This window comes from Coregonus clupeaformis, chromosome 36, assembly GCF_020615455.1.
Source record: "Coregonus clupeaformis isolate EN_2021a chromosome 36, ASM2061545v1, whole genome shotgun sequence".
Taxonomy (NCBI): domain Eukaryota; kingdom Metazoa; phylum Chordata; class Actinopteri; order Salmoniformes; family Salmonidae; genus Coregonus; species Coregonus clupeaformis.
In genome coordinates, this window is record NC_059227.1 from 5,208,406 (window position 1) to 5,235,985 (window position 27,580).

At 44.5% G+C, this 27,580-nt stretch overlaps 1 protein-coding gene across 2 annotated transcripts; it reads right to left on the reverse strand.

The window, feature by feature from the left end:
- Positions 1 to 365: 365 nt before the first annotated feature.
- On the reverse strand, positions 366 to 23,980 carry LOC121552770 (ras-related protein Rab-15-like). 2 transcript variants are annotated; one of them, XM_041865802.2, is made up of 6 exons: positions 23,502 to 23,980; positions 6,447 to 6,507; positions 5,404 to 5,464; positions 4,522 to 4,599; positions 4,255 to 4,410; positions 366 to 1,142 (listed from the first exon to the last, which is right to left on the reverse strand). In XM_041865802.2, the coding sequence occupies exons 1-6, from the start codon at positions 23,623 to 23,625 to the stop codon at positions 984 to 986; spliced, it is 639 nt and encodes a 212-aa protein (XP_041721736.1). In that variant the 5' UTR covers positions 23,626 to 23,980; the 3' UTR covers positions 366 to 983. The 2 variants fall into 2 exon arrangements, with proteins under 2 accessions (XP_041721736.1, XP_041721737.1); XM_041865803.2 differs by having other exon boundaries at positions 23,897 to 23,961.
- Positions 23,981 to 27,580: the final 3,600 nt, after the last annotated feature.

A 27,580-nucleotide genomic window follows, 5' to 3' on the forward strand; every position in this document is an offset into this window, starting at 1 on the left:
TCTGAGCAGAGCCAAGCAGTGCACTATAAAGGGAATAGGGTGTCGTTTGCGACGCATATACAGTAGAACAGTGTAACGTGTCGTGACCACTTTATCAACAGCTCTGCAATGTATCTGCTTCGTATACAATGCAGCGTGTATCAGTAGTACCCTCTTGTGGTTGAACCTATTAACTACAACGACAAATACCATGTAAAAACCAATGATTTATACATACACTAGATGACTCACATTGGGGCGCTGTTTTGAAGCCACCGCGCCTCCATTTTGGTACTCCCCACCGTTGTAAAAAATACTTTGGAAGCTATAGAAATGCATTTATAAATGTCTACATTTGTTTTTGCCACGTTTATTCTATTATTACATACACCTTTATGCATACTTTTAAATTATATTGTGAGCTAAACATACAAAAAAATATATATATATAAAAACATTTTTCTTAAAGTATCATTTTTTAGAAAGTACTAATTTTACCTTCCCCACTATAACAAAAAATACTTAAATACATGTAATTTTGTCCTTGAAGCATTTAAATGAAATACTGTAGAATTCCATTCACTCCTATAAGGGACTGCGTTTCTGAGGAGTGCCAATATGGCCGACCGGTGGCTTCAAAGCCTCTCATTGGCCAATACACAGCATAACCAATCCAGGGTTTATATACATCATTGGTAAAAAAAAAAAAAAAACGATCAAACGCCAGTACACCACCTACAATGGTAGAAAGGCAATCAGCTACGAGAAGTGAGAAGTGTCACCCCCCCCCCACACACCCTATTCCCTACATAGTGCACCACTTTTGTCACCCTATTCCCTACAAAGTGTAACTACTTTCAACCAGAGCTCGCATAAGGAATAGGGTGTGATTTTAAAATGCAGCCAGACCCAGTCCTTACATAAGGAGAAGTGGCACCCTATTCCCTATATAGTGCACTACGTTTCTCACCCCTATGCCCTACATAGTGTACCACTTTTGACCCTTAACACCAGCAGCCCTTCTGTGAGGCATCGGCCCCGTCTGTGATGCCCTCCTCCTCCTCCAGGGCGGCGAGGTTGAGCTCGTCTGTGACTGATGCCCTCAGGAGGTCCAGGTCCTTCTTATTGGCCGACAGGACCTGCTCAGCCAATCGCTTGAAGGACTGGGTGAAAGACAGGAAAGTGTTTTGCAATGCCGATCACTAATTTAACTGTTAGTGCAAATCTGTTATATATATATATATATATATATATATATCACCGCATATATGTCACCGTACACTACCGTTCAACATTTTGGGGTCACTTAGAAATGTCCTTGTTTTCGAAAGAAAAGCAAATTTTTTGTTCATTAAAATAACATCAAATTAATCAGAAATACAGTGTAGACATTGTTAATGTTGTAAATGGCTATTGTAGCTGGAAACGACTGATTTGTAATGGAATATCAACATAGGCGTACAGAGGCCCATTAACAGCAACCATCAGTCCTGTGTTCCAATGGCATGTTGTGTTTGCTAATCCAAGTTTATCATTTTAAAGGCTAATTGATCATTAGAAAACCCTTTTGCAATTACGTTAGCACAGCTGAAAACTGTTGTGATGATTAAAGAAGCAATAAAACTGGCCTTCTTGATACTAGTTGAGTATCTGGAGCATCAGCAATTGTGGGTTCAATTACAGGCTCAAAATGGCCAGAAACAAATAACTTTCTTCTGAAACTCGTCAGACTATTCTTGTTCTGAGAAATGAAGGCTATTCCATATATATCACTGTATATGTCACTGTATATGTCATTCACAGGGGGTTGGTGGCACCTTCATTGGGGAGTACGGGCTCGTGGTAATGACTGGAGCGGAATCAGTGGAATGGTATCAAATACATTAATCACATGGTTTCCATGGTTTCCAGGTGTTTGATGCCATTCCATTTGCTCCATTCCAGACATTATTATGAGCCGTTCTCCCCTCAGCAGCCTCCACTGATCACTGTATAATGTATGTCACTGTATTAATGTTTTGCATGTTTCGTCACAATATTGTTTTGAACTTTCATTTTGGACTAATGCCCGACTGTGTATTCTACTCAATGCATCTTCAATGAGAACTGATGAAGATTTCATCTAAAGTGTATTACAATGGCTTGGAAATACAATGCCATTCAAAAGGAGGCAAGCAATTAGTAGGAAAAGATTGACTTTAGATGCAGCATAACGTTAGCTAGAGTTTAGCTAGCTAATGTTAGCATTGCTAGCTATTTTTGACGAACTTTTCTAGCTAATGACAACATTGGCATCTGTCTAAAGTAAATTTGACAACATACAGTGAGGGAAAAAAGTATTTGATCCCCTGCTGATTTTGTACGTTTGCCCACTGACAAAGACATGATCAGTCTATAATTTTAATGGTAGGTTTATTTGAACAATGAGAGACAGAATAACAACAACAAAAAATCCAGAAAAACACATGTCAAAAATGTTAGAAATTGATTTGCATTTTAATGAGGGAAATAAGTATTTGACCTCTCTGCAAAACATGACTTAGTACTTGGTGGCAAAACCCTTGTTGGTAATCACAGAGGTCAGACGTTTCTTGTAGTTGGCCACCAGGTTTGCACACATCTCAGGAGGGATTTTGTCCCACTCCTCTTTGCAGATCTTCTCCAAGTCATTAAGGTTTCGAGGCTGACGTTTGGCAACTCGAAACTTCAGCTCCCTCCACAGATTTTCTATGGGATTCAGGTCTGGAGACTGGCTAGGCCACTCCAGGACCTTAATGTGCTTCTTCTTGAGCCACTCCTTTGTTGCCTTGGCTGTGTGTTTTGGGTCATTGTCATGCTGGAATACCCATCCACGACCCATTTTCAATGCCCTGGCTGAGGGAAGGAGGTTCTCACCCAAGATTTGACGGTACATAGCCCCGTCCATCGTCCCTTTGATGCGGTGAAGTAGTCCTGTCCCCTTAGCAGAAAAACACCCCCAAAGCATAATGTTTCCACCTCCATGTTTGACGGTGGGGATGGTGTTCTTGGGGTCATAGGCAGCATTCCTCCTCCTCCAAACGAGTTGAGTTGATGCCAAAGAGCTCCATTTTGGTCTCATCTGACCACAACACTTTCCCCCAGTTCTCCTCTGAATCATTCAGATGTTCATTGGCAAACTTCAGACGGCCCTGTATATGTGCTTTCTTGAGCAGGGGGACCTTGCGGGCGCTGCAGGATTTCAGTCCTTCACGGCGTAGTGTGTTACCAATTGTTTTCTTGGTGACTATGGTCCCAGCTGCCTTGAGATCATTGATAAGATCCTCCCGTGTCGTTCTGGGCTAATTCCTCACCGTTCTCATGATCATTGCAACTCCACGAGGTGAGATCTTGCATGGAGCCCCAGGCCAAGGGAGATTGACAGTTATTTTGTGTTTCTTCCATTTGCACCAACTGTTGTCACCTTCTCACCAAGCTGCTTGGCGATGGTCTTGTAGCCCATTCCAGCCTTGTGTAGGTCTACAATCTTGTCCCTGACATCCTTGGAGAGCTCTTTGGTCTTGGCCATGGTGGAGAGTTTGGAATCTGATTGATTGATTGCTTCTGTGGACAGGTGTCTTTTATACAGGTAACAAGCTGAGATTAGGAGCACTCCCTTTAAGAGTGTGCTCCTAATCTCAGCTCGTTACCTGTGTAAAAGACACCTGGGAGCCAGAAATCTTTCTGATTGAGAGGGGGTCAAATACTTATTTCCCTCATTAAAATGCAAATCAATTTATAACATTTTTGACATGCGTTTTTCTGGATTTTTTTGTTGTTATTCTGTCTCTCACTGTTCAAATAAACCTACCATTAAAATTATAGACTGATCATTTCTTTGTCAGTGGGCAAACGTACAAAATCAGCAGGGGATCAAATACTTTTTTCCCTCACTGTAATAATGCTGGCAAAGTTGTTTCCTACTAAATATTTGACTACTTTAGCAATTTCATCGTATTTCCAGGCACTGTAGTGTAATTTAGACTAAACAGTAGTTAGCCTCCGTCCAGAATGACTGAGTTTATCACCACTTTAGGGCACCACTATGGTGCCACCGGTGACGGAGGTGCAACCTGTGAATATATGACTTGGACTCTGGGAGATACAGAATGAGACAAAGTAACTGAGGATGAACTGTTGTTACAGTATATCGTCATCAGTAGTTTCCATACAGGTAGTCTGGCCGCGGTGCTTGGCTTTGGCTAGGCAGCCAGACAGCCGTACACAGTGTTTCTACAGGAGCTGTCAGCCACTCACCTCTGTTATGTTATGGTTGGTGAAGGCACTTGTCTCAAAGAAGTCCATCCCATAGTCCTTGGCCAGCTTGTTTCCCTGTTCTGTAGCTACCTGCCTCTTCTCCTCCTCATCTGACTTGTTCCCTATGAGGATCTTCTGGATGTTATCAGGAGCATACTGGGAGGGAGGGAGGGAGGGAGGGTCATTCAGTCTGATTTGACAAAAGCACCTGTGCCGCTATAGAAATAGGTTTGCCTGACCCCTGACCCCTGACCCCCTTGATCTCACCTCGTCCACATCACTGGCCCACTTCATAATGTGCTGGAAGGATCGCTCACTTGTGATGTCGTAAACCAGGAAGATTCCCTGAAGAGAGGCGAGGAGAGGAGAGGAGAGGAGGAGAGGAGAGGAGAGGAGAGGAGAGGAGAGGAGAGGAAGGGAAGAAACGTCATGTCAGCTGGTTCAGTTATTGTTGTCACAGCAACACCACGTAGTTTAGTATCCATGGGTGATAAGGGTGGTGAGTGGACAGGAGGAAACTAGCATCAGGAAACTGTGCTACCAACCATAACTACAGTATATATTTGACGTCCAACTGCAGCTTTAGCTACTAGTGCCCTGCATGTTTAGAAGGGAGAGTCCCCTCGTCTCCAGGCTAACGGCCAGATCCAGCTGGTGGACTAGACTAAAGAAAGAGTAGAGTGGCGCTTCAGTAACATTATCTTACCTGATCTGACCTCTTACCTACAATATCCTGAGGAAGAGTAGCATTATCTTACCTGTGTCACGCCCTGGCTCTGGGGACTCTAGTATGTTGAGCTAGGGTGTGAGTTTTCATTTGTTTTCGTTCTAGTTTTGTAGTTCTATGTTGGCCAGTGTGGTTCTCAATCAGAGGCAACGTGTATCAGCTGTTGCTTGTTGTCTCTGATTGGGAACCATACTTAAGCAGCCAGTTTTCCCACAGTGTTTGTGGGATCTTGTTCCGGTGTAGGTTTGTGTTTTGCACCTTTGGACGGCACGTATCGATTTGTTGTTTTTGTTCGTGTAATCATTATTTAATAAATATGTTCACCTTCCACGCTGCGCCTTGGTCCTCTGTACCCGACGATCGTGACAACCTGATCTGACCTCTTACCTACAATATCTTGAGGAAGAGTAGCGTTATCTTACCTGTGCTCGTCTGTAGTACTGCTTAGTGATGGTCTGATATCTCTCCTGTCCTGCTGTGTCCCTGGAAGAAATCAAATGTCAAAAACACCCTCTCTTAGAAAATGAGGAACCAGGTAGTGAATAGTGATAATATCAGACAATGTTTCGATCCACGATGGGATCTTTGTGAGTTCAAAAGGTTTTTATATTGAGATAAGAGTCATTGCAAAGGGCTTTGTGTACTACAGAGGAGGGGAGGTGGGGGGGGGGGCTCTCCTTTGTCAGAACTGGTTTAGTGTCCAGTCTGAGTAAACAACAGTATAGGGTAAGACTGAACATCACTGACAGTATAGTATGGGGTAAGACTGAACATCACTGACAGAATAGTATTGGGTAAGACTGAACATCACTGACAGTATAGTATTGGGTAAGACTGAACATCACTGACAGAATAGTATGGGGTAAGACTGAACATCACTGACAGAATAGTATGGGGTAAGACTGAACATCACTGACAGTATAGTATTGGGTAAGACTGAACATCACTGACAGAATAGTATGGGGTAAGACTGAACATCACTGACAGAATAGTATGGGGTAAGACTGAACATCACTGACAGAATAGTATGGGGTAAGACTGAACACCACTGACAGAATAGTATGGGGTAAGACTGAACATCACTGACATAATAGTATGGGGTAAGACTGAACATCACTGACAGAATAGTATGGGGTAAGACTGAACATCACTGACAGAATAGTATGGGGTAAGACTGAACATCACTGACAGAATAGTATGGGGTAAAACTGAACATCACTGACAGAATAGTATGGGGTAAGACTGAACATCACTGACAGAATAGTATGGGGTAAGACTGAACATCACTGACAGAATAGTATTGGGTAAGACTGAACATCACTGACAGAATAGTATGGGGTAAGACTGAACATCACTGACATTGGACTAGGACATCTACTACATTTCAAGGGGTGATTCCCATGTTTGACCTGATTTAGTAGAATGCACTTATTGTACGCTCTGACTGCATTCATTCACTACTTACCATATCTGTATCCGTACTTTGATGCCATCAATCTCCAGCGTCTTCATTTTGAAATCGACTCCTGCAAAAGAGAAGCGTCAAACCTCTGATTTATTCATCCTATTTAATGTGTGGAGAGGTAAGGTAAGGTAAGGTGAGGCGAGGCGAGGTTAGCGAGGCGAGGCGAGGTTAGCGAGGCGAGGCGAGGTTAGCGAGGCGAAGACAGTCCTACAGTTTATTCTCCTCAAGGCACCTTTTATCTCAGTTTAGAACAGCTTTTCAATACCAAAGATACTGAGAGCCATTTCATCACATATCTATCAGGCCTTTTAAGAAACGAACTAATGCTCCTTTAAAGATACAGAGCTAATGGTGATGGTTCATTGAGCTGAATCTAGTTTAGACCTGGATCGATCACAGGGGAGGCAAGATACTGGAGGGGAGGAGGGAGAAGAGGGAGAGGGCGGGGCAAGGTTTTTTTTGTTTATCTGTGTAGATGGGCACTCTTGTGAACCACCAGAGACAGAGGGAGGGAGAGAGAGACAGACAGACAGACAGACAGACAGACAGACAGAGGGTGTGAGGGAGAGAGAGAGAGACAGACAGAGGGATAGCAAATAAGCGAGAGAGAGAGACTGAGAGAAAAACAGAGAGAGAGAGAGAGAGATAGAGAGATAGGTGGGTCATCCTCCAATGATCTATGGGCAGACAGAGCAGCATGGAGAGGCCCAGTGAGACTGACGCATCAGACCAGACAGCAGCATGGAGAGGCCCAGTGAGACTGACGCATCAGACCAGACAGCAGCATGGAGAGGCCCAGTGAGACTGACGCGTCGGACCAGACAGCAGCATGGAGAGGCCCAGTGAGACTGACGCGTCGGACCAGACAGCAGCATGGAGAGGCCCAGTGAGACTGACGCGTCGGACCAGACAGCAGCATGGAGAGGCCCAGTGAGACTGACGCGTCAGACTGTCAGGTGTACTGTATATTATACTATACATAAATAACAACAACGGTCTGTTGACTGTAGAACAGGTAAACAGACTGTCGGGTGTACTGTATATTATACTATACATAAATAACAACAACAGCTTCTCTGTGTCCTTGTTTTTGTCGTTTTTTTCTCTGTGATCTAAACAGACTCCTATATGAATACTCAGTACTACGGAGGTAAACATACACCACAATAATCCCAGTTAAACCAATAACCAGATCTAACCAATGAACCCAATCCCCTCTACAGCTAAAAGACTCATTTTACTCATTATGTAGGGCTCCACTCTACTCCATTGTAGGGTAAAACTGTGTCAAATCAATACTCAGTCCCCCCAGATACTCAGACTTAAAAACACTGAGAGAGATGCGCGTCATCCGTGTTTTTCTTCAGTTATATTCCTCCTCTACTGAGCCCGAGCACGGCCCTCCCATGACAATGAGCAGCGTAGATGACAGAAATACTGCTTTTAAACTGCAGTTTGTTCTCTTGATAAGGGCCTTGGCACTTCAACCCATCTGTAAACACCCTCAGACCCTCAGACTTAACCCATTTGTGGGTGATATACTACAGTTTTTTACCTTGTGTGTTGAGTGGACCCTGTGACCGGGCCCTCTGGTCCACTGATAGATGTGACATACTGCTTTTATACTTCAGTGAGTTCATTTGAAACAAGCCTCGTCTCGGCACGCATATCTCATCTAAAATACTATCGACGACTAGAGACACTCTCAAGGGGCCTACTTTTCAAACTGCCATGTGATCGCTTGATACAGTCTCAGCACTCAGACACTCATCTCATCTAAAACACTATAGAAAACGCTCTCACAGTCCCGCGCCAAGACTGGAGACACTCCACTTCAGTGAGAGACGGAGTGACTGAGAGGCCTTTGAAACAGTGAAGCGGCCTGCTGTCTGACTGGGACTTTGACTACTAGAGAGTGAAGGCGTCCACGTGCTAGGTTTGGTTTGCTCTTAGCAGATCTCGGCTAGGCGAAACGAACATCTGTGCCTCACATACTCCCTTAAAAGACATTTGGTTGAAAAATAAGAAAAAAAAAGCTGCAATATTACTGTTTGTACCTCTTGAGCACAGGAGGTTGGTGCCACCTTAATTGGGGAGGACCGGCTCGTAGTAATGTCTGGAGCGGAATGAGTGGAATGGTTTCAAATACATCAAATACATGGGTTCCATTCCATTGACTCCATTCCAGCCATTATAATGAGCCGTCCTCCCCTCAGCAGCCTCCACTGTTTTTGAGACGCCGTAGCAATAAATAGCCAATATATACAAAATAGTCTAAGATAAATCAAGAAATCTGTAATCAATTTTGACATTTTTTGCCGAGGAGGTCTTAGTCGCGCAATTTTACATCTAAAGATGTTTGGTGCAGTATTTCTAGTCATCTCTCGTTGCATGACAACAAATACTTATTTCAGGAATCCCTACTGCTGACCAATCACCGACGAAGGGTCATTGAGGAATCCCTACTGCTGACCAATCACCGACGAAGGGTCATTGACGTCGGCAAACCGAACTTCGACTAGCCTCAAGAAGAAGAAAAAAATGGCTTGCTCCAAAAGCCGGAAAAAAAAGTAGCCCGAACACCAAAAAACGAAGAAAAAACGTAACAAAATGTTGTTATAATATAGGCGCAAACTGTTTAGACTGGGAAGCATACGGTAAGCTTAAGGAGGGAGGGAGTATGTGGATAGTGGCACAGTGAAAGGCCATTAACATCATCACAGTCACTGGCTTGACTTGCCTTGGGCTGGGAAGAGTGCAGGCATGAAAAAACAGCCTCCCTCTCCCTCGCTCTATGCTTCTCGTGTCTCTCCAAGCATCTCTCTCTCTCTTCCCCTTCCTCTTTCTATTCTTATCACTCCACCCCTAGAATCTCTCTCTCTCTCCCCTTCTCTCTTTCTTCCTCTCTCCTCCCACTCTCAAGATCTTTCCATATCCCTCTGTCCATGCCTTTTGCCTCTCTCCTGGAGTCATCAATGCATTCAGTGATTTGGGAGTGAGTGAAGTGCAGCTTCAAAGTGAATGTTTCTTCTACGACGTCATCTAGATGAATGGGAAGTCTTGGCCCAGCTATCTTTTTTTGGGGGGGTAGATCAGCTTTAATATTGCAGATAGATTGTAGCTTCCAACATTGTAATTGTCTGCATCATTTCCAATCCCCCATATATTTTCTCGTAAATATACAGTACCAGTCAAAAGTTTGGACATACCTACTCATTCAAGGGTTTTTCTTTATTTTGACTATTTTCTACATTGTAGAATAATAGTGAAGACATCAAAACTATGAAATACCACATATGGAATCATGTAGTAACCAAAAAAGTGTTAAACAAATCAAAATATATGTTATATTTGAGATTCTTAAAAGTAGCCACCCTTTGCCTTGATGACAGCTTTGCACACTCTTGGCATTCTCTCAACAAGCTTCATGAGGTAGTCACCTGGAATGCATTTCAATTAACAGGTCTGCCTTGTTAAAATGTGTGGAATTTATTTCCTTCTTAATGCGTTTGAGCCAATCAGTTGTGTTGTGACACGGTATACAGAAGATAGCCCTATTTGGTAAAAGACCAAGTCCATATTCAAATCAAATCAAATGTTATTTGTCACATACACGAGTTTAGCGGATGTTATTGCGGGTGTAGCGAAATGCTTGTGCTTCTAGCTCCGACAGTGCAGTAATATCTAACAAGTAATATCTAACAATTTCACAACATATACCCAATACACACAAATCTAGTAAGGAATCGGGAGAGTTTGTTGTCGGGAGAGTTTGTTGTCGGGAGAGGTCGTGTTTTTCTCTAGCTGGAGGTAAGCAGGAGGTAAGCTTCTCATATGGTGTTGAGTAAAGCTCAACCATGTATTAGATCGTAGGTAGGTAGTTAGCTGTAGTTAGGTATTGTATTTATCATAGGTTAGTATTGTTGTTATTGTAGGTTTCCGTAGGTAATTGTAGGTTAGTATCGAAGCACGAGGCTAGCTAGCTAGCGGGTAGCTACTGGTAACGATTAGCAACGCTAGAGAGCTGGTCCCAATGTTAATGTAGTGCTAGCCAACGTTTAATTTTTGCTTAACCATGTATTAGATCGTAGGTAGGTAGTTAGCCGTAGTTAGGTATTGTATTTATTATAGGTTAGTATTGTTGTTATTGTAGGTTTCCGTAGGTAATTGTAGGTTAGTATCGAGCACGAGGCTAGCTAGCTAGCGGGTAGCTACTGGTAACGATTAGCAACGCTGGAGAGCTGGTTCCAATGTTAATGTAGTGCTAGCCAACGTTTAATTTTTTGCTGCGTTATGCGTTATGAAAGGAACTAGACACGGACTTGAATTATCTGTTTAGTGTGCTAACACACTCTTGGCAGTTTGTTGTAACCAAGTATTGATGCTAAATTGTGTGTTAATGGATGCTAGCTTGCAAGTTAGCTACGGCGTCATAGCTAGGCATCGTGGGTTGTTGTGTGTAGTTACTGTGTCTTGGCAGTGCCGGCTGTAGCACGAAGCGAGCTACCTAGCCGTTTTTTCGAACAGAGTCAGAGTCAACACAATAGCCATTGTGTGCCGGGTGTAGCACGAAGCTAGCTAGCTAGCCGTTCTTCAAACAAAGTCAACACAGTGGCCATTGCTAGCTACCCAACACGACCAGCTAACTGTACGGTAGTAGCTAAATACAATATACTTGTCCTAGCTAGCCAACGTCTAATCATTGCTGCGTCATGAAAGGAACTTGACACAGTCACGAATGATCTGTTTAGTGTGTTATCACACTATTGGTGGTTTGTTGTGACCAAGTGTTGGTGCTAAACGGTGTGTTATTGTTATTGGATGCTAGCTTGCTAGTTAGCTATGGTGTCATAGTTAGCTAGCTGAATAAAGTGGGTTGAGTCTATTCCTTTAAACATTGAACCGCTGTGGTTCACAACAATTCTGATTTCTAAAGGCGGAAGTTGGGAGAGTTTTTGTTCGGGTGGTTCAGTGAAACAATTTTAGTTTCTGAGGTAGACGTTTTTGGTGAGGGGAGGCCCTGCTCTCTCCGCTCCCAGATGCTTAGCTCATTTCATTCCGATCTCCTCTGCATTTTTGTAGCCATTTGCTACAGCCTGTCAACTATGCCTCTGCCTATCCCTGTTCTCTCCTCTCTGCACAGGCTACACAAACGCACCACACCGCGTGGCTGCTGCCTCTCTAACCTGGTGGTCCCTGCACGCACCACCCACGTGGAGTTCCAGGTCGCAGGCAGCCTCTGGAACTGCCGTTCTGCTGCCAACAAAGCTGACTTCATCCCAGCCTATGCCAACCTCCAGTCCCTCGACTTCCTGGCGCTGACGGAAACATGGATCACCACTGAAAACACTGCTACTCCTACTGCTCTCTCCTCGTCTGACCATGTGTTCTCGCATACCCCGAGAGCATCTGGTCAGAGGGGTGGTGGTACAGGAATCCTCATCTCTCCCAAGTGGACATTCTCAATTTTTCCCCTAACCCATCTGTCTATCTCCTCATTTGAATTCCATGCTGTCACAGTCACTAGCCCATTTAAGCTTAATATCCTTGTCATCTATCGCCCTCCAGGTTCCCTTGGAGAGTTCATCAATGAGCTTGACGCCTTGATAAGTTCCTTCCCTGAGGATGGCTCACCCCTCACAGTTTTGGGGGATTTCAACCTCCCTATGTCCACATTTGACTCATTTCTCTCTGCCTCCTTCTTTCCACTCCTCTCCTCTTTTGACCTCACCCTCTCACCGTCCCCCTACTCACAAGGCAGGCAATACGCTTGACCTCATCTTCACTAGATGCTGCTCCTCTACTAATCTCACTGCAACTCCCCTCCATGTCTCCGACCACTACTTTGTTTCCTTTTCTCTCTCGCTCTCCTCCCACACTACTCACTCTGCCCCTACACAGATGGTAATGCGCCGCCGCAACCTTCGCTCTCTCTCTCCCACTACTCTCTCCTCTTCCATCCTATCATCTCTTCCCTCTGCTCAAGCCTTCTCCCTCCAATCTCCTGATTCTGCCTCCTCAACCCTCCTCTCCTCCCTTTCTGCATCCTTTGACTCTCTGTGTCCCCTATCCTCCCGGCCGGCTCGGTCCTCCCCTCCAGCTCCGTGGCTTGATGACTCATTGCGAGCTCACAGAACAGAGCTCCGGGCAGCGGAGCGGAAATGGAAGAAAACTAAACTCCCTGCCGACCTGGCATCTTTTCACTCCCTCCTCTCTACATTTTCTTCATCTGTTTCTGCTGCTAAGGCCACCTTCTACCACTCTAAATTCCAAGCATCTGCCTCTAACCCTAGGAAGCTCTTTGCCACATTTTCCTCCCTCCTGAATCCTCCCCCCCTCCTCTCTCTCTGTAGATGACTTCGTCAACCACTTTGAAAAGAAGGTTGACGACATCCGATCCTCGTTTGTTAAGTCTAATGACACTGCTGGTCCTGCTCACACTGCCCTACCCTATGCTTTGACTTCTTTCTCCCCTCTCTCTCCAGATAAAATCCTGCGACTTGTGACTGCAGGCCGCCCAACAACCTGCCCGCTTGACCCCATCCCCTCCTCCCTTCTCCAGACCATCTCCGGTGACCTTCTCCCCTACCTCACCTCGCTGATCAACTCATCCTTGACCGCTGGCCATGTCCCTTCCGTCTTCAAGAGAGCGAGAGTTGCTCCCCTTCTCAAAAAACCAACACTCGACCCCACTGATGTCAACAACTACAGACCAGTATCCCTTCTTTCTTTTCTTTCCAAAACTATTGAGCGTGCCGTCTTTAGCCAACTCTCTTGCTATCTCTCTCAGAATGACCTTCTTGATCCAAACCAATCAGGTTTCAGGACTGGTCATTCAACTGAGACTGCTCTTCTCTGTGTCACGGAGACTCTCCGCACTGCTAAAGCTAACTCTCTCTCCTCTGCTCTTGTCCTTCTAGACCTGTCTGCTGCCTTTGATACTGTGAACCATCAGATCCTCCTCTCCACCCTCTCCGAGCTGGGCATCTCCGGCGCGGCTCACTCCTGGATTGCGTCCTACCTGACCGGTCGCTCCTACCAAGTGGCGTGGCGAGAAGCTGTCTCCGCACCACGTGCTCTCACCACTGGTGTCCCCCAGGGCTCAGTTCTAGGCCCTCTCCTTTTCTCCCTATACACCAAGTCACTTGGCTCTGTCATATCCTCACATGGCCTTTCCTATCATTGCTACGCTGACGATACACAACTAATCTTCTCCTTTCCCCCTTCTGATAACCAGGTGGCGAATCGCATCTCTGCATGTCTGGCAGACATATCAGTATGGATGACGGATCACCACCTCAAGTTGAACCCTGGCAAGACGGAGCTGCTCTTCCTCCCGGGGAAGGACTGCCCGTTCCATGATCTCGCCATCACGGTTGACAACTCCGCTGTGTCCTCCTCCCAGAGTGCGAAGAGCCTAGGCGTGACCCTGGACAACACCCTGTCGTTCTCCGCCAACATCAAGGCGGTGACCCGCTCCTGCAGGTTCATGCTCTACAACATTCGGAGAGTACGACCCTGCCTTACACAGGAAGCGGCACAGGTCCTAATCCAGGCACTTGTCATCTCCCGTCTGGACTACTGCAACTCGCTGTTGGCTGGCCTCCCTGCCTGTGCCATTAAACCCCTACAACTCATCCAGAATGCCGCAGCCCGTCTGGTGTTCAACCTTCCCAAGTTCTCTCACGTCACCCCCCCTCCTCCGCACACTCCACTGGCTTCCAGTTGAAGCTCGCATCCGCTACAAGACCATGGTGCTTGCCTATGGAGCAGTGAGGGGAACGGCACCTCTGTACCTTCAGGCTCTGATCAGTCCCTACACCCAAACGAGGGCATTGCGTTCATCCACCTCTGGCCTGCTGGCTCCCCTTCCTCTGCGGAAGCATAGCTCCCGCTCAGCCCAGTCAAAACTGTTCGCTGCTCTGGCACCCCAATGGTGGAACAAGCTCCCCTCACGACGCCAGGACAGCGGAGTCACTCACCACCTTCCGGAGACATTTGAAACCCCACCTCTTTAAGGAATACCTGGGATAGGATAAAGTGTTCCTTCTAACCCCCCCAAATTGTAAAGTGGTTATCCCACTGGCTATAGGGTGAACGCACCAATTTGCGAGTCGCTCTGGCTAAGAGCGTCTGCTAAATGACGTTAATGTGCCCTTGAGCAAGGCACTTAACCCTAATTGCTCCTGTAAGTCGCTCTGGATAAGAGCGTCTGCTAAATGACTAAAATGTAAATGTAAATGAATGGAATTCTACATATATGGACAAGCAATGAAAGAGCGGCATGGACTAAGATACAGTAGAATATTATAGAATAGAATGCAGTATATACATATGAGATGAGTAGTGTATGTAATCATTATTAAAGTGACTAGTGTTCCATTTCTTAAAGTGGCCAGTGATTTCAATAGGCAGCAGAAGCCTCTAATATGCTAGTGATGGCTATTTAACAGTCTGATGGCCTTGAGATAGAAGCTGTTTTTCATTCTCTCGGTCCCAACTTTGATGCACCTGTACTGACCTCGCCTTCTGGATGATAGCAGGGTGAACAGGCAGTGGCTCGGGTGGTTGATGTCCTTCATTATCTTTTTGGCCTTCCTGTGACATCGGGTGCCGAAGGTGTCTTGGAGAGCGTGTAGTTTGCCTCCGGTAATGCGTTCGGCAGACCGCACCACCCTCTGGAGAGCCCTGTGGTTGCGGGCGGTGCAGTTGCCATACCAGGCGGTGATACAGCCCGACAGTGTCACGCCCTGGCCTATAGAACTCTAGCTAGTTTGGTCAGGGTGTGAATATATTCTAGGTTCTGTATTTCTATGTTTGGCCAGGTGTGGTTCCCAATCAGAGGCAGCTGTCGCTTGTTGTCTCTGATTGGGGATCATACTTAGGCAGCCAGTTTTCCTGCCTGCGTTGTGGGATTTGGTTATGTTCATGTTTAGGCTTGTGTGTTAGTCGGTTAAGTTTGTTGTTTTGGTTACTGTTTCGTGTGTTTATTAGTTAATAAACATGTTCGCCGTTCACGCTGCACCTTGGTCCATCCTGTTCCTTAACGTACGTGACAGACAGGATGCTCTCAATTGTGCATCTGTAAAAGATTGTGAGGGTTTTAGGTGCCAAGACAAATTTCTTCAGCCTCCTGAGATTGAAGAGGCTCTGTTGCGCCTTCTTCACCACACTGTCTGCGTGGGTGGACCATTTCAGTTTGTCAGTGATGTGTATGCCAAGGAACTTGAAGCTTTCCACCTTCTCCACTGCAGTCCCGTCGATGTGGATAGGGGGGTGCACCCTCTGCTGTTTCCCGAAGTCCACGATCATCTCCTTTGTTTTGTTGATGTTGAGTGAGAGGTTATTTTCCTGGCACCACATTCCCAGAGCCCTCACCTCCTCCCTGTAGGCGGTCTCGTTATTGTTGGTAATCAAGACTACTACTGTTGTGTTGTCTGCAAACTTGATGATTGAGTTGGAGGCGTGCTTGGCCACGCAGTCATGGGTGAACAGGGAGTACAGGAGGGGGCTGAGCACGCACCCTTGTGGGGCCCCAGTGTTGAGGATCAGCAAAGTGGAGATGTTGTTTCCTACCTTCACCACCTGGGGGTGGCCCGTCAAGAAGTCCAGGACCCAGTTGCACAGGGCGGGGTTCAAACCCAGTGCCTCGAGCCTAATGATGAGCTTGGAGGGTACTATGGTGTTGAATGCTGAGCTATAGTCAATGAACAGCATTCTTACATAAGTATTCCTCTTGTCCAGATGGGATAGGGCAGTGTGCAGTGTGATGGCGATTGGATCATCTGTGGATCTATTGGGGCGGTAAGCAAATTGAAGTGGGTCTAGGGTGACAGGTAAGGTAGAGGTGATATGATCCTTGACTAGTCTCTCAAAGCACTTCATGATGACAGAGGTGAGTGCTACGGGGCGATAGTCATTTAGTTCAGTTACCTTTGCTTTCTTGGGTACAGGAACAATGGTGGCCATCTTGAAGCATATGGGGACAGCAGACTGGGATAGGGAGAGATTGAATATGTCCGTAAACACTCCAGCCAGCTAGTCTGCGCATGCTCTGAGGATGCAGCTAGGGATGCCGTCTGGGCAGGCAGCCTTGCGGGGGTTAACATGCTTAAATGTCTTTCTCACATTGGCCACGGAGAAGGAGAGGCCACTGTCCTTGGTAGTGGGCCTCGTCGGTGGCACTGTGTTATCCTCAAAGCGGGCGAAGAAGGTGTTTAGCTTGTCTGGAAGCGAGACGTCGGTGTCGGCGACGTGGCTGGTTTTCTTTTTGTAGTCTGTGATTGTCTGTAGACCCTGCCACATACGTCTCGTGTCTGAACCGTTGAATTGCGACTCCAATTTGTCTCTATACTGATGTTTTGCCAGTTTAATTGCCTTGCGGAGTGAGTAGCTACACTGTTTGTATTCTGCCATATTCCCAGTCACCTTGCATGGTTAAATGCGGGGGTTCACGCTTTCAGTTTTGCGCGAATGCTGCCATCTATCCACGGTTTCTGGTTAGGGTAGGTTTTAATAAAATATTATGGCAAGAACAACTCAAATAAGCAAATAGAAACGACAGTCCATCGTTACTTTAAGACATGAAGGTCAGTCAATCCGGAAAATTTAAAGAACTAGTGCAGTCACAAAAACCATCAAGCGCTATGATGAAACTGGCTCTAATGAGGACCGCCACAGGAAAGGAAGACCCAGAGTTGCCTCTGCTGCAGAGGATAAGTTCATTAGAGTTGCTGCAAAGAAACCACTTCTAAAGGACACCGATAAGAAGAAGAGACCTGCTTGGGCCAATAAACACGAGCAATGGACATTAGACCTGTGGAAATCTGTCCTTTGGTCTGATGAGTCCAAATTTGAGATTTTTGGTTCCAACCGCCGTGTCTTTGTGAGATGCAGAGTAGGTGAATGGATGATCTCCGCATGTGTGGTTCCCACCGTGAAGCATGGAGGAGGAGGTGTGATGGTGTGGGGGTGCTTTGCTGGTGACACTGTCTGTGATTTATTTAGAATTCAAGGCACACTTAACCAGCATGGCTACCACCGCATTCTGCAGCGATACGCCATCCCATTTGGTTTGCTCTTGTTTTTCAACAGGACAATGACCCAACACACCTCCAGGCTGTGTAAGGGCTATTTGACCAAGAAGGAGAGTGATGGAGTGCTGCATCAGATGACCTGGCCTCCACAATCATCCAACCTCAACCCAATTGAGATGGTTTGGGATGAGTTGGACTGCAGAGTGAAGGAAAAGCAGCCAACAAGTGCTCAGCATATGTGGGAACTCCTTCGAGACTGTTGGAAAAGCATTCCAAGTGAAGCTGGTTGAGAGAACACGAAGAGTGTGCAAAGCTGTCATCAAAGCAAAGGGTGGCTACTTTGAAGAATCTAAAACCTATAATAAAGAAAAACCCTTGAATGAGTAGGTGTGTCCAAACTTTTGACTGGTAAATGTATATAAATTCTAAGTTTTGAATCCGGCGTCGTTTTGCGTATCAGTTCATAAACAATATGCCATGGAATCGGTACGTCGAAAATCTCTTCCCAACTATTTTGCAATCTATATGGCACAGCTGTCCATTTTTTGGTCCTTAAATGAAACTGGTATACTTTTTTATTCATCACAATTTTCTTTAACCAATTATGTTCTTTAATGCAAGGCCGACAGACAAGTTCCTTACTTTTTCCCCCTTCCACTTGCCTCTTCCATTTTTACGGTAATGATGCAATTAGTTGGTTGTAATTTTGGGTAGAGCAGACATTTCCATATATATTTGTTAGCTGCATGTGTGACATAACTCCACCAGTTTAAACATTTCTTCAAAAAATATATATGTATATTTAACAATTAGTATATTTGAGTTTAACCATAATATTTGTTGTAGTATTTGTTCTGTCTTTTCTGGTGGATTCAACTGAAATTGCAACCAATTTTCTATGGCTTGTTTTAAAAATAGCGATATTTTGGAGATTATTTCATTTTCAAATAACTGAAAGTGAGAGGTTGTAAACTGAATAAAGGGAAAAAGTCCATTCTTGAACATGGGGTGAGACAATCTTACTAATTTGCTAGAGAACCAGTTCGGATTTAAGTATAACTTTTGTATGACTGAAGCCTTTAGTGAGAGGTCTAATGCGTTAATATTTAATCATTTCTGCCCTCCGAATTCATATTCATTATATAAATAGGTCAGTTTAATTTTGTCTGGCTTGCCGTTCCAAATAAAATGGAACTGCCCCGGGTATTTTAGCAAATTACAGACCTCAAGGAAATGAAAGAATACCTCACAGCAATGTAATTCTCAAACATACGGTATAAAAACTTTTTACAATCATATACACTCACAGAGTAGGCTTACGTGAGAGTGGCCTAGCTTGGTCCCAGATTTGTTTGTGCTAACGTGTCAACTCCTTGCCATGCCAAACTTGGCAAGCAGTGGTATGTTAGTACAAACAGACTGGTACCCAGGCTAGACTAAAGGTTGACTTGCAGACAGACTGGTACCCAGGCTAGACTAAAGGTTGACTTGCAGACAGACTGGTACCCAGGCTAGACTAAAGGTTGACTTGCAGTCCAAGAAGGCTAAAAGATGAAACCGTCACAGAGTAAAGACACTGGGCAAGCCGGAGACCATCGTCTTTTTTTGAACTTGCACAATTGGTGGCTGACTAAATACTTTTTCCCCCCACTGTAGCTATCCCATAATGAGCAGCACTTAACCCTTACAGTGCGGGGGCTGGTGGGTGACGGGCCAGGGACATAGTAGATGTGGTTCAGGCCTGTAAGGAGGAGAGCAGCTTATTGAGCCATGATCTAGGGCAGAAGCACACACACATACCTCCCACTATCTCTCACAGCCAATATAAAACTCTGAGCCCTAGCTAACCTATATGTTGTGGATGGAGACATACTGTATCTGTCAGGCTGTGGAAACCCAGGGAAGAATGTTACTGACCCATCAATAAGTCAAGCATTGACCTATTAATCACCGTCTCTAACCTTTAGTGGGTGTCTTAGGTAAGGGAGATGTCTAACTGACTGCAGGCATTATAGACGCCCATCTATAGAGCCCTGACTGTGTGTTTCTGAGATGATACCTTGATGAAGACAGCTTGATGAAGACATCTTTGAAGACAGCTTGATGAACACAGCTTGATGAAGACAGCTTGATGAAGGCATCTTTGAAGACAGCTTGATGAAGACAGCTTGATGAAGACATCTTTGAAGACTGCTTGATGAAGACAGCTTGATGAAGACATCTTTGAAGACTGCTTGATGAAGACAGCTTGATGAAGACATCTTTGAAGACTGCTTGATGAAGACAGCTTGATGAAGACAGTATGATGAAGACAGCTTGATGAAGACAGCTTGATGAAGACATCTTTGAAGACAGCTTGATGAAGACAGCTTGATGAACACAGCTTGATGAAGACAGCTTGATGAAGACATCTTTGAAGACAGCTTGATGAAGACAGCTTGATGAACACAGCTTGATGAAGACATCTTTGAAGACAGCTTGATGAAGACATCTTTGAAGACAGCTTGATGAAGACAGCTTGATGTACACAGCTTGATGAAGACAGCTTGATGAAGACAGCTTGATGAAGACATCTTTGAAGACAGCTTGATGAAGACATCGTTGACGACTGTTTGATGAAGACAGCTTGATGAACACAGTATGATGAAGACAACTTGATGAAGACAGCTTGATGAAGACAGCTTGATGAAGACAGCTTGACGAAGACATCTTTGAAGACTGCTTGATGAAGACAGCTTGATGAAGACAGCTTGATGAAGACAGCTTGACGAAGACATCTTTGAAGACTGCTTGATGAAGACAGCTTGATGTCGAAACGCATCGGAGCTACTAGAGCAAGACTGTTGGAAAAGCATTCCAGGTGAGGCTGGTTGAGAGAATGCCAAGACTGTTGGAAAAGCATTCCAGGTGAAGCTGGTTGAGAGAATGCCAAGACTGTTGGAAAAGCATTCCAGGTGAAGCTGGTTGAGAGAATGCCAAGACTGTTGGAAAAGCATTCCAGGTGAAGCTGGTTGAGAGAATGCCAAGACTGTTGGAAAAGCATTCCAGGTGAAGCTGGTTGAGAGAATGCCAAGACTGTTGGAAAAGCATTCCAGGTGAAGCTGGTTGAGAGAATGCCAAGACTGTTGGAAAAGCATTCCAGGTGAAGCTGGTTGAGAGAATGCCAAGACTGTTGGAAAAGCATTCCAGGTGAAGCTGGTTGAGAGAATGCCAAGAGTGTGCAAAGCTGTCATCAAGGCAAAGGATGGCTATTTGAAATAAAGAACAACCCTTGAATGAGTAGGTGTTCTAAAACTTTTGACTGGTACTGTATATATATAGTGCATTCGGAAAGTATTCAGACCCCTTTCCTTTTCCACATTTTGTTACGTTACAGTCTTATTGTAAAATTGATTAAATAAAATTTTTTCCCTCATCAATCTACACACAATCCCCCATAATGACAAAGCGAAAACAGGTTTTTGAAATTTTTGCAAATGTATTAAACCTTAAAAACAGAAATACCTTATTTAAAGTATTCAGACCCTTTGCTATGAGACTCGAAATTGATCATCAATTGGATGTTTTTCAGCGGCAGGGACTGGAAGACTAGTCAGGATCGAGGGAAAGATGAACGGAGAAAAGTACAGAGAGGTCCTTGATGAAAACCTGCTCCAGAGCGCTCAGGACCTCAGACTGGGGCGAAGGTTCACCTTCCAACAGGACAACGACCTTAAGCACACAGCCAATATGTTTATAAACAGTTATACATTAATGTGGACGCACAAATATCATACCCCCCGCTAAAAATGCTAACCTCCCCTGTTATTACAATGGTGAGAGGTTAGCATTTCTTGGGGGTATGATATTTGTGCGTCTGTAACTTTCTCACTCATCATTTATCACGACTCCCTCCGAAGCTGCCACCTCTCCTTGTTCGGGCAGGCTTCGGCGTTCGTCGTCACCGGCCTTCTAGCCACTGCCGCTCCTCATCTCATCATTCCATTGGTTTTGTCTTGTTCATTACACACACCTGGTTAATATCCCCTCATCAGTACCTGTATAAGTGTTCCCTCTGCCCCCTCGTCTTTGTGTGTGATTGTTTATTGTGAGGATAGTGAAGCTCGGTGGAGCTCCTTGTATTTTGTATCGCCAGGTTATTTTCCCCTTTGTGCCTTGTTGGTTCCAGTGCGCCTGTTTTGCGCACTGGACTGTTTTGACGCGTAACTCTGTTTTCCGGAATAAATCCTGTTATTCTGTGATTTACCCTCCTGCGCCTGACTCCTTCAACTCACCCATCACATCATTATTCTAGAAATTGGAACTTTCCCAAAATATTGTCTCAATTCTATTCTAGAATGGTTAATACTGTATGGTGTATTCAAATTCAAGGACGATTTATCAACACATGAAAAGCTGACACGGGCTAACGCATTGAATTCCACTATTCCCTATTCTGTCCCTGTTTTGCAGTCAGATGTCCTCGTCTAGTAGATGCATATACAGTATTTCACACCCACTACTAGTTAAAGTCTCCCAATCAATGCATTGAGGTGAGGGACCATGTATGCCATGCTGTAGTCGCACCCTTAATCCAACCAATTACTTCCTATAATACTGCCTTCCTCTGCAAAGGGAAACTGTGGATGCCTCCCAGATGGCACCCTATTTAGTGTATGGCCATAAGTATTACATTCGAAATAGGGTGCCATTTGGGACTCTGTCTGTGATTTCTCTGCGATGGCCCTGAGCCCAGGGAGGAGGAGTTCAATGTGCAGCCACTAACCACGTTTCCATCCCTAGTTTTTATGCGAGTAAAGTCATACCTAATAAAATAAAAAAATCACGGCAGCTGTGATGGAAACAGGAAGTTTCAGTGCAATTTTATAAATGCCGACAGATCATTTGTTTGTTCGACATGGTGGGATCTTTTTGTTTCTGTAAAATTAACTATGCGAGAAATGGCGGTGGAAACGCCTTTATGCAGAAATATTGATATAATAACCATCATATCAAAATAAACTTGGAGTCTTGCGAAGACATGGTGTGCGGAAATGAATGCTGTCCTGAGAGAGAGATTGGTAAAGGGGAAATGAATGCTGTCCTGATAGCTTATTTCACTGGCCTCAATAGGAAAGCAGTAGATGAAGTGCTGTTCATAGTTGATGCACTGAATTCTAACTATGTATATTCAGTATGACAGATCATATTAACTCTAGGGGCCGAGCCTGTTGGTTGGGTGCATAGGCTACTGCTTTAATGTTTTCTCTATACGAGGTGGAAGAGGTGAAATTACACTATTTTCCGCTGTCAAGACTTGTATGTGTCGGGTGGAAATATGAAGTATAGCTAGTGTAATATAAATGTTATGGAAGCAACATAAAAGGGTATACTACATGATGCAATTTTTCCAGTAGAGGAAGCAACTATTCCCAAAAAGATGTTGTGACAAATGTGTCCCAATTGTTTCTGACAGTTGCTGACATTTGACATGAAAATGTATTCATGCATTTTGTTTTGTTCAAAATGACATAAACATATTGAATATTGTGTTTATAGTTTGCAGATAACAACTACAGTGGCATTCCATCTATCACAGAATCCAGGTAGCAACTGTGGTTATTTTATTTAGGCTACTATACATAATATGAGCAGTTTTATCTTTTGCCAAGTGGATGCCCCCACAAGTGGTTGTTTTAATTTGTCCTGCACCTGTCCTTTTGTTTTCTATTAATTAAGCTATTTGTTATTGTAATCAGAGTTTAGAGCTGAATAACAATGCAAATATTCAGTTCTTTGACATAGAGAGGGCCACATACTTTTAATACAATGGACTATTTGTAAATGTCTAATAGTAAATTGCTAACAACATTCCGCACAAAGGAAGTATAGGCCGTACATAATAAGATAATTTCAATAGGCTATTGATATAGCAACAGTAGCATATTTGATTAGACTATTTAGCCTAGAGATAATCAGATATTATTAGGTGCATTCTGATTTCCCCCAAATAATGCATGCATCAAAGATGCGGTCTTACCGATTGTGGAGATGTGAGACGGGTGAAATTCGTTGTCCGTGAATCTGCATAATAAACATGTTTTTCCAACCCCGGAATCACCGAGAAGCAGGAGTCGGAAGAGCACATCATACTGCTTAGCCATAGCGTTTTAGAAATGAGAACAGCCAGCCAGCTAACTCAGCAACGAATTACCAAACCCAACCCACCTACAACCCAGCCCATGTCTGCCCCAAACCCAACCCACGTACACCCCAGGTTATGTCTGCCAAAATGCTTAGTAGTCTTTTGATGTTCTTTCGAGAAACCGGGGAGCAGCTCTGCCCTCTATTTTTCTTTCTATCAAACCAGGAGCGGTCTCTTTTGGTAACAAAGCGTAGCTATAAGAGAACAGTGCAGATTCCTTCCACCCAGACCTTTCCTCCTCTCTGATGGGCGCCGTGACAGGGATGCGCTCCGCAGCATCCGTTTTCTCTCGACATCACGGTCAACGCACGAGTATGTCGTCAAATCCGAGTCAAAAGTCGAACGAGCACTAGATGGCGCGCCAGAGCAAGATGAAACATTACGTGAGCAAACACCGAGTCTAGAGAGAAGAAAATGGTCAAGCAAGCACAAATGAAACTATACCTTGAGTTGAGTGGAATCTACTAGCTAAACTTAGCTAGCTTATTACTTGTTAGCCAGCAGCGTTTGTAAGTAAAACGACAAGCAGACAGTCAGCTCTAGCAGACACCATAAAACGAGTCCACTAATTGCAGGCAGGAGCCAATATTTCGGGTATTAAGCCCAAGGACACACACACACAGCACGTGGGATTTAGAATTGAAGACACAATGGTGAGAATCTGCTACCTGCTGCAGTTCATCCAGTACATAACCAGTCCTTAATAATAGAATGGAAACTGATGTGATAAACCAGCTAAACAGGTTAACATGTTAGAATCAGCTTTATTTGACAAATACATTCAACTATGTACAGGAATTTGACTCTGTGGAATGGTGCTGCCACAAAACAGAATATAGAAATGATAAACAGAATATACAGTGCATTCGGAAACTATTGCAGACCCCTTCACTTTTTCAAAATGTTGTTACGTTACAGCCTTATTCTAAAATGGATTAAATAGTTATTTTTCCTCATTAATCTACACACAATACCCCATAATGACAAAGCAAAAACAGGTTTTTAGAAATTTTAGCAAATGTATTCAAAATAAAAAACGGAAATATCATAAGTATTCAGACCATTTACTCTACCTTTGGCAGCGATTACAGCATCGAGTCTTCTTGGGTATGACACTACAAGCTTGGCACACCTGTTTCTCCCATTCTTCTCTGCAGATCCTCTCAAGCTCGGTCAGGTTGGATGGGGAGTGTCGCTGCACAGCTATTTTCAGGTTTCTCCAGAGATCTGTGTTCAAGTCCGGGCTCTGGCTGGGCCACTCAAGGACATTCAGAGACTTGTCCCGAAGCGACTCCTGCGTTGTCTTGGCTGTGTGCTTAGGGTTGTTGTCCTGTTAGAAGGTGTACCGTCGCCCCAGTCTGAGGTCCTGAGCGCTCTGGAGCAGGTTTTCATCAAGGATCTCTCTGTACTTTGCTCCGTTCATCTTTCCCTCGATCCTGACTAGTCTACCAGTCCCTGCCGCTGAAAAACATCCCCACAGCATGATGCTGCCACCACCATGCTTCACCGTAGGGATGGTGCCAGGTTTCCTCCAGACGTGACGCTTGGCATTCAGGCCAAAGAGTTCAATCTTGGTTTCATCAGACCAGAGAATCTTGTTTCTCATTGTCTGAGAGTCCTTCAGGTGCCTTTTGGCAAACTCCAAGCGAACTGTCATGTGCCTTTTACTGAACAGTGGTTTCCTCTGGCCACTCTACCATAAAGGCCTGATTGGTGGAGTGCTGCAGAGATGGTTGTCATTCTGGAAGGTTCTCCCATCTCCACAGAGGAACTCTGGAGCGCTGTCAGAGTGACCATCTGGTTCTTGGTCACCTCCCTGACCAAGGCCCTTCTCCCCTGATTGATCAGTTTGGCCGGGCGGCCAGCTCTAGGAAAAGTCTTGGTGGTTCCAAACTTCTTCCATTTAAGAATGATGGAGGCCACTGTGTTCTTGGGGACCTTAAATGCTGCAGAAATGTTTTGATAACCTTCCCCAGATCTGTGCCTCGACACAATCCTGTCTCGGAGCTCTACGGACAATTCCTTCGACCTCGTGGCTTGGTTTTTGCTCTGACATGCACTGTCAACTGTGGGACCTTATATAGACAGGTGTGTGCCTTTCCAAATCATGTCCAATCAATTGAATGTACCATAGGTGGACTCCAGTCAAGTTATGGAAACATCTCAAGGATGATCAATGGAAACAGGATGCACCTGAGCTCAATTTCGAGTCTCATAGCAAAGGGTCTGAATACTTATGTAAATAAGGTATTTCTGTTTTAATTTGTAATACATTTGCAAAAATAAATAAAAAACTGTTTTCACTTTGTCATTATGGGGTATTGTGTGTAGATTGATGAGGAACAATTTTGTTTGTAATCCATTTTAGAATAAGGCTGTAACGTAACAAAATGTGGATAAAGTGAAGGGGTCTGAATACTTTCTGAATGCACTGTACACTATGAAAACTTTAAGCGGCTGGTAGCCTTATGGTTTATAGCGTTGTGCCAGTAACCGAAAGGTTGCTGGTTCGAATCTCAGAGCCAACTGTGAAAAATCTGTCAATGTGCCCTTGAGTGAGGCACTTTACCCTAATCGCTCCTATACATCACTATGGATAAGATCGCCTGCTAAATGACAGATTTCTTTTATTTTTTAAGGACATTATGCATGTAAGAGATGTGCAAAGACCAATGTGCAGTTCTGGGATGATAGTGCAGGGTGCATAGTCCATGGATGTATAGCACAAAGTCCATGGATGAGAGGATCATCATGGAATGGTTGATGAGGGCCAAGTCACAGGGGAAGAAACTGTTCAGGTGGTCGAGAGGTTGTGTTTGACATGAACCGTTTGCCAGAGGGGAGTCTTTGGAAGAACGTGTCAACGATGATCTTTCCTGCATGCTTCCTTGCCATGGAGTCGTGCAGGACCTCGATGGAGGGCAGGTGGCAGCCAATGACCCTCTCGGCAGACTGGACAATCCGTTGCAGTGATGGAGGAGGTGAGGATGGACTCTATGATGGTCATTTAGAACTGAATCAGTACACACAGCATTCAAAGGAGGACTGAGACAAAACAACACCATGCACATGCACTCACCAAACATTGCACTGAGGAAAACAGATGTTTTTATAGTAATTGTCTGATTGGGAACTACCATCATCCATCAATTACAGAATCCCAAATTATTTATATTTGACATTGGATAGTTTTATTGAATAGAGTCAGTAATAGAGTCAAATCGCACAGGGAGTCTCATCAGATCAGATGTTATCAGCAAGCCAGAGCCATCTGTGGAAAGAGGAGTCTCATCAGATCAGATGATATCATCAAGCCAGAGCCATGTGTGGAAAGAGCACAGGTAGAACAAATGTACTGTAAGATATCAGTGCAAACAGAATAAATGTATCAGTCAACATCAGATTCCACCTACAGCATTGGCATGAGCTCTGTCCCAATTCATCTCTGCGCCTCCTCACTTCCTCTCTACTCGCATCCTTCTCAAAACCCATTGGAGGAGGTCTGAGGCGAGGAACCTTGGGTCGTCTACTCCAATGGGGTTTTAGGAGGCGCGATGGTCAGTCCTTGTATCCATAGCTCTGAATGAATTTGAGAGTGGTTACATTTCTCCAGCCCCATCCCTCAGCTTTTTTTTAAACCAAAACAGGGGCGAGGAGAACGCTTTGTTATTGTTTCAACTGTTGATTGCCGCTTTGAGAAACACATAAATGAGCACACAAGTACAGTGGGGAAAAAAAGTATTTAGTCAGCCACCAATTGTGCAAGTTCTCCCACTTAAAAAGATAAGAGAGGCCTGTAATTTTCATCATAGGTACATGTCAACTATGACAGACAAAATGAGAAAAGAAATTCCAGAAAATCACATTGTAGGATTTTTTATGAATTTATTTGCAAATTATGGTGGAAAATAAGT

Excerpts from the sequence above, each read along its gene's own strand:
- LOC121552770 (XM_041865802.2), bottom strand. The coding sequence starts at position 23,625 with ATGGCTAAGCAGTATGATGTGCTCTTCCGACTCCTGCTTCTCGGTGAT. Across the intron at positions 5,465-6,446 it reads AAAGTACGGATACAGATATG|GGACACAGCAGGACAGGAGA; the intron begins GTAAGTAGTGAA and ends GATTTCTTCCAG. Across the intron at positions 1,143-4,254 it reads CCAACCATAACATAACAGAG|TCCTTCAAGCGATTGGCTGA; the intron begins GTGAGTGGCTGA and ends TCTTTCACCCAG.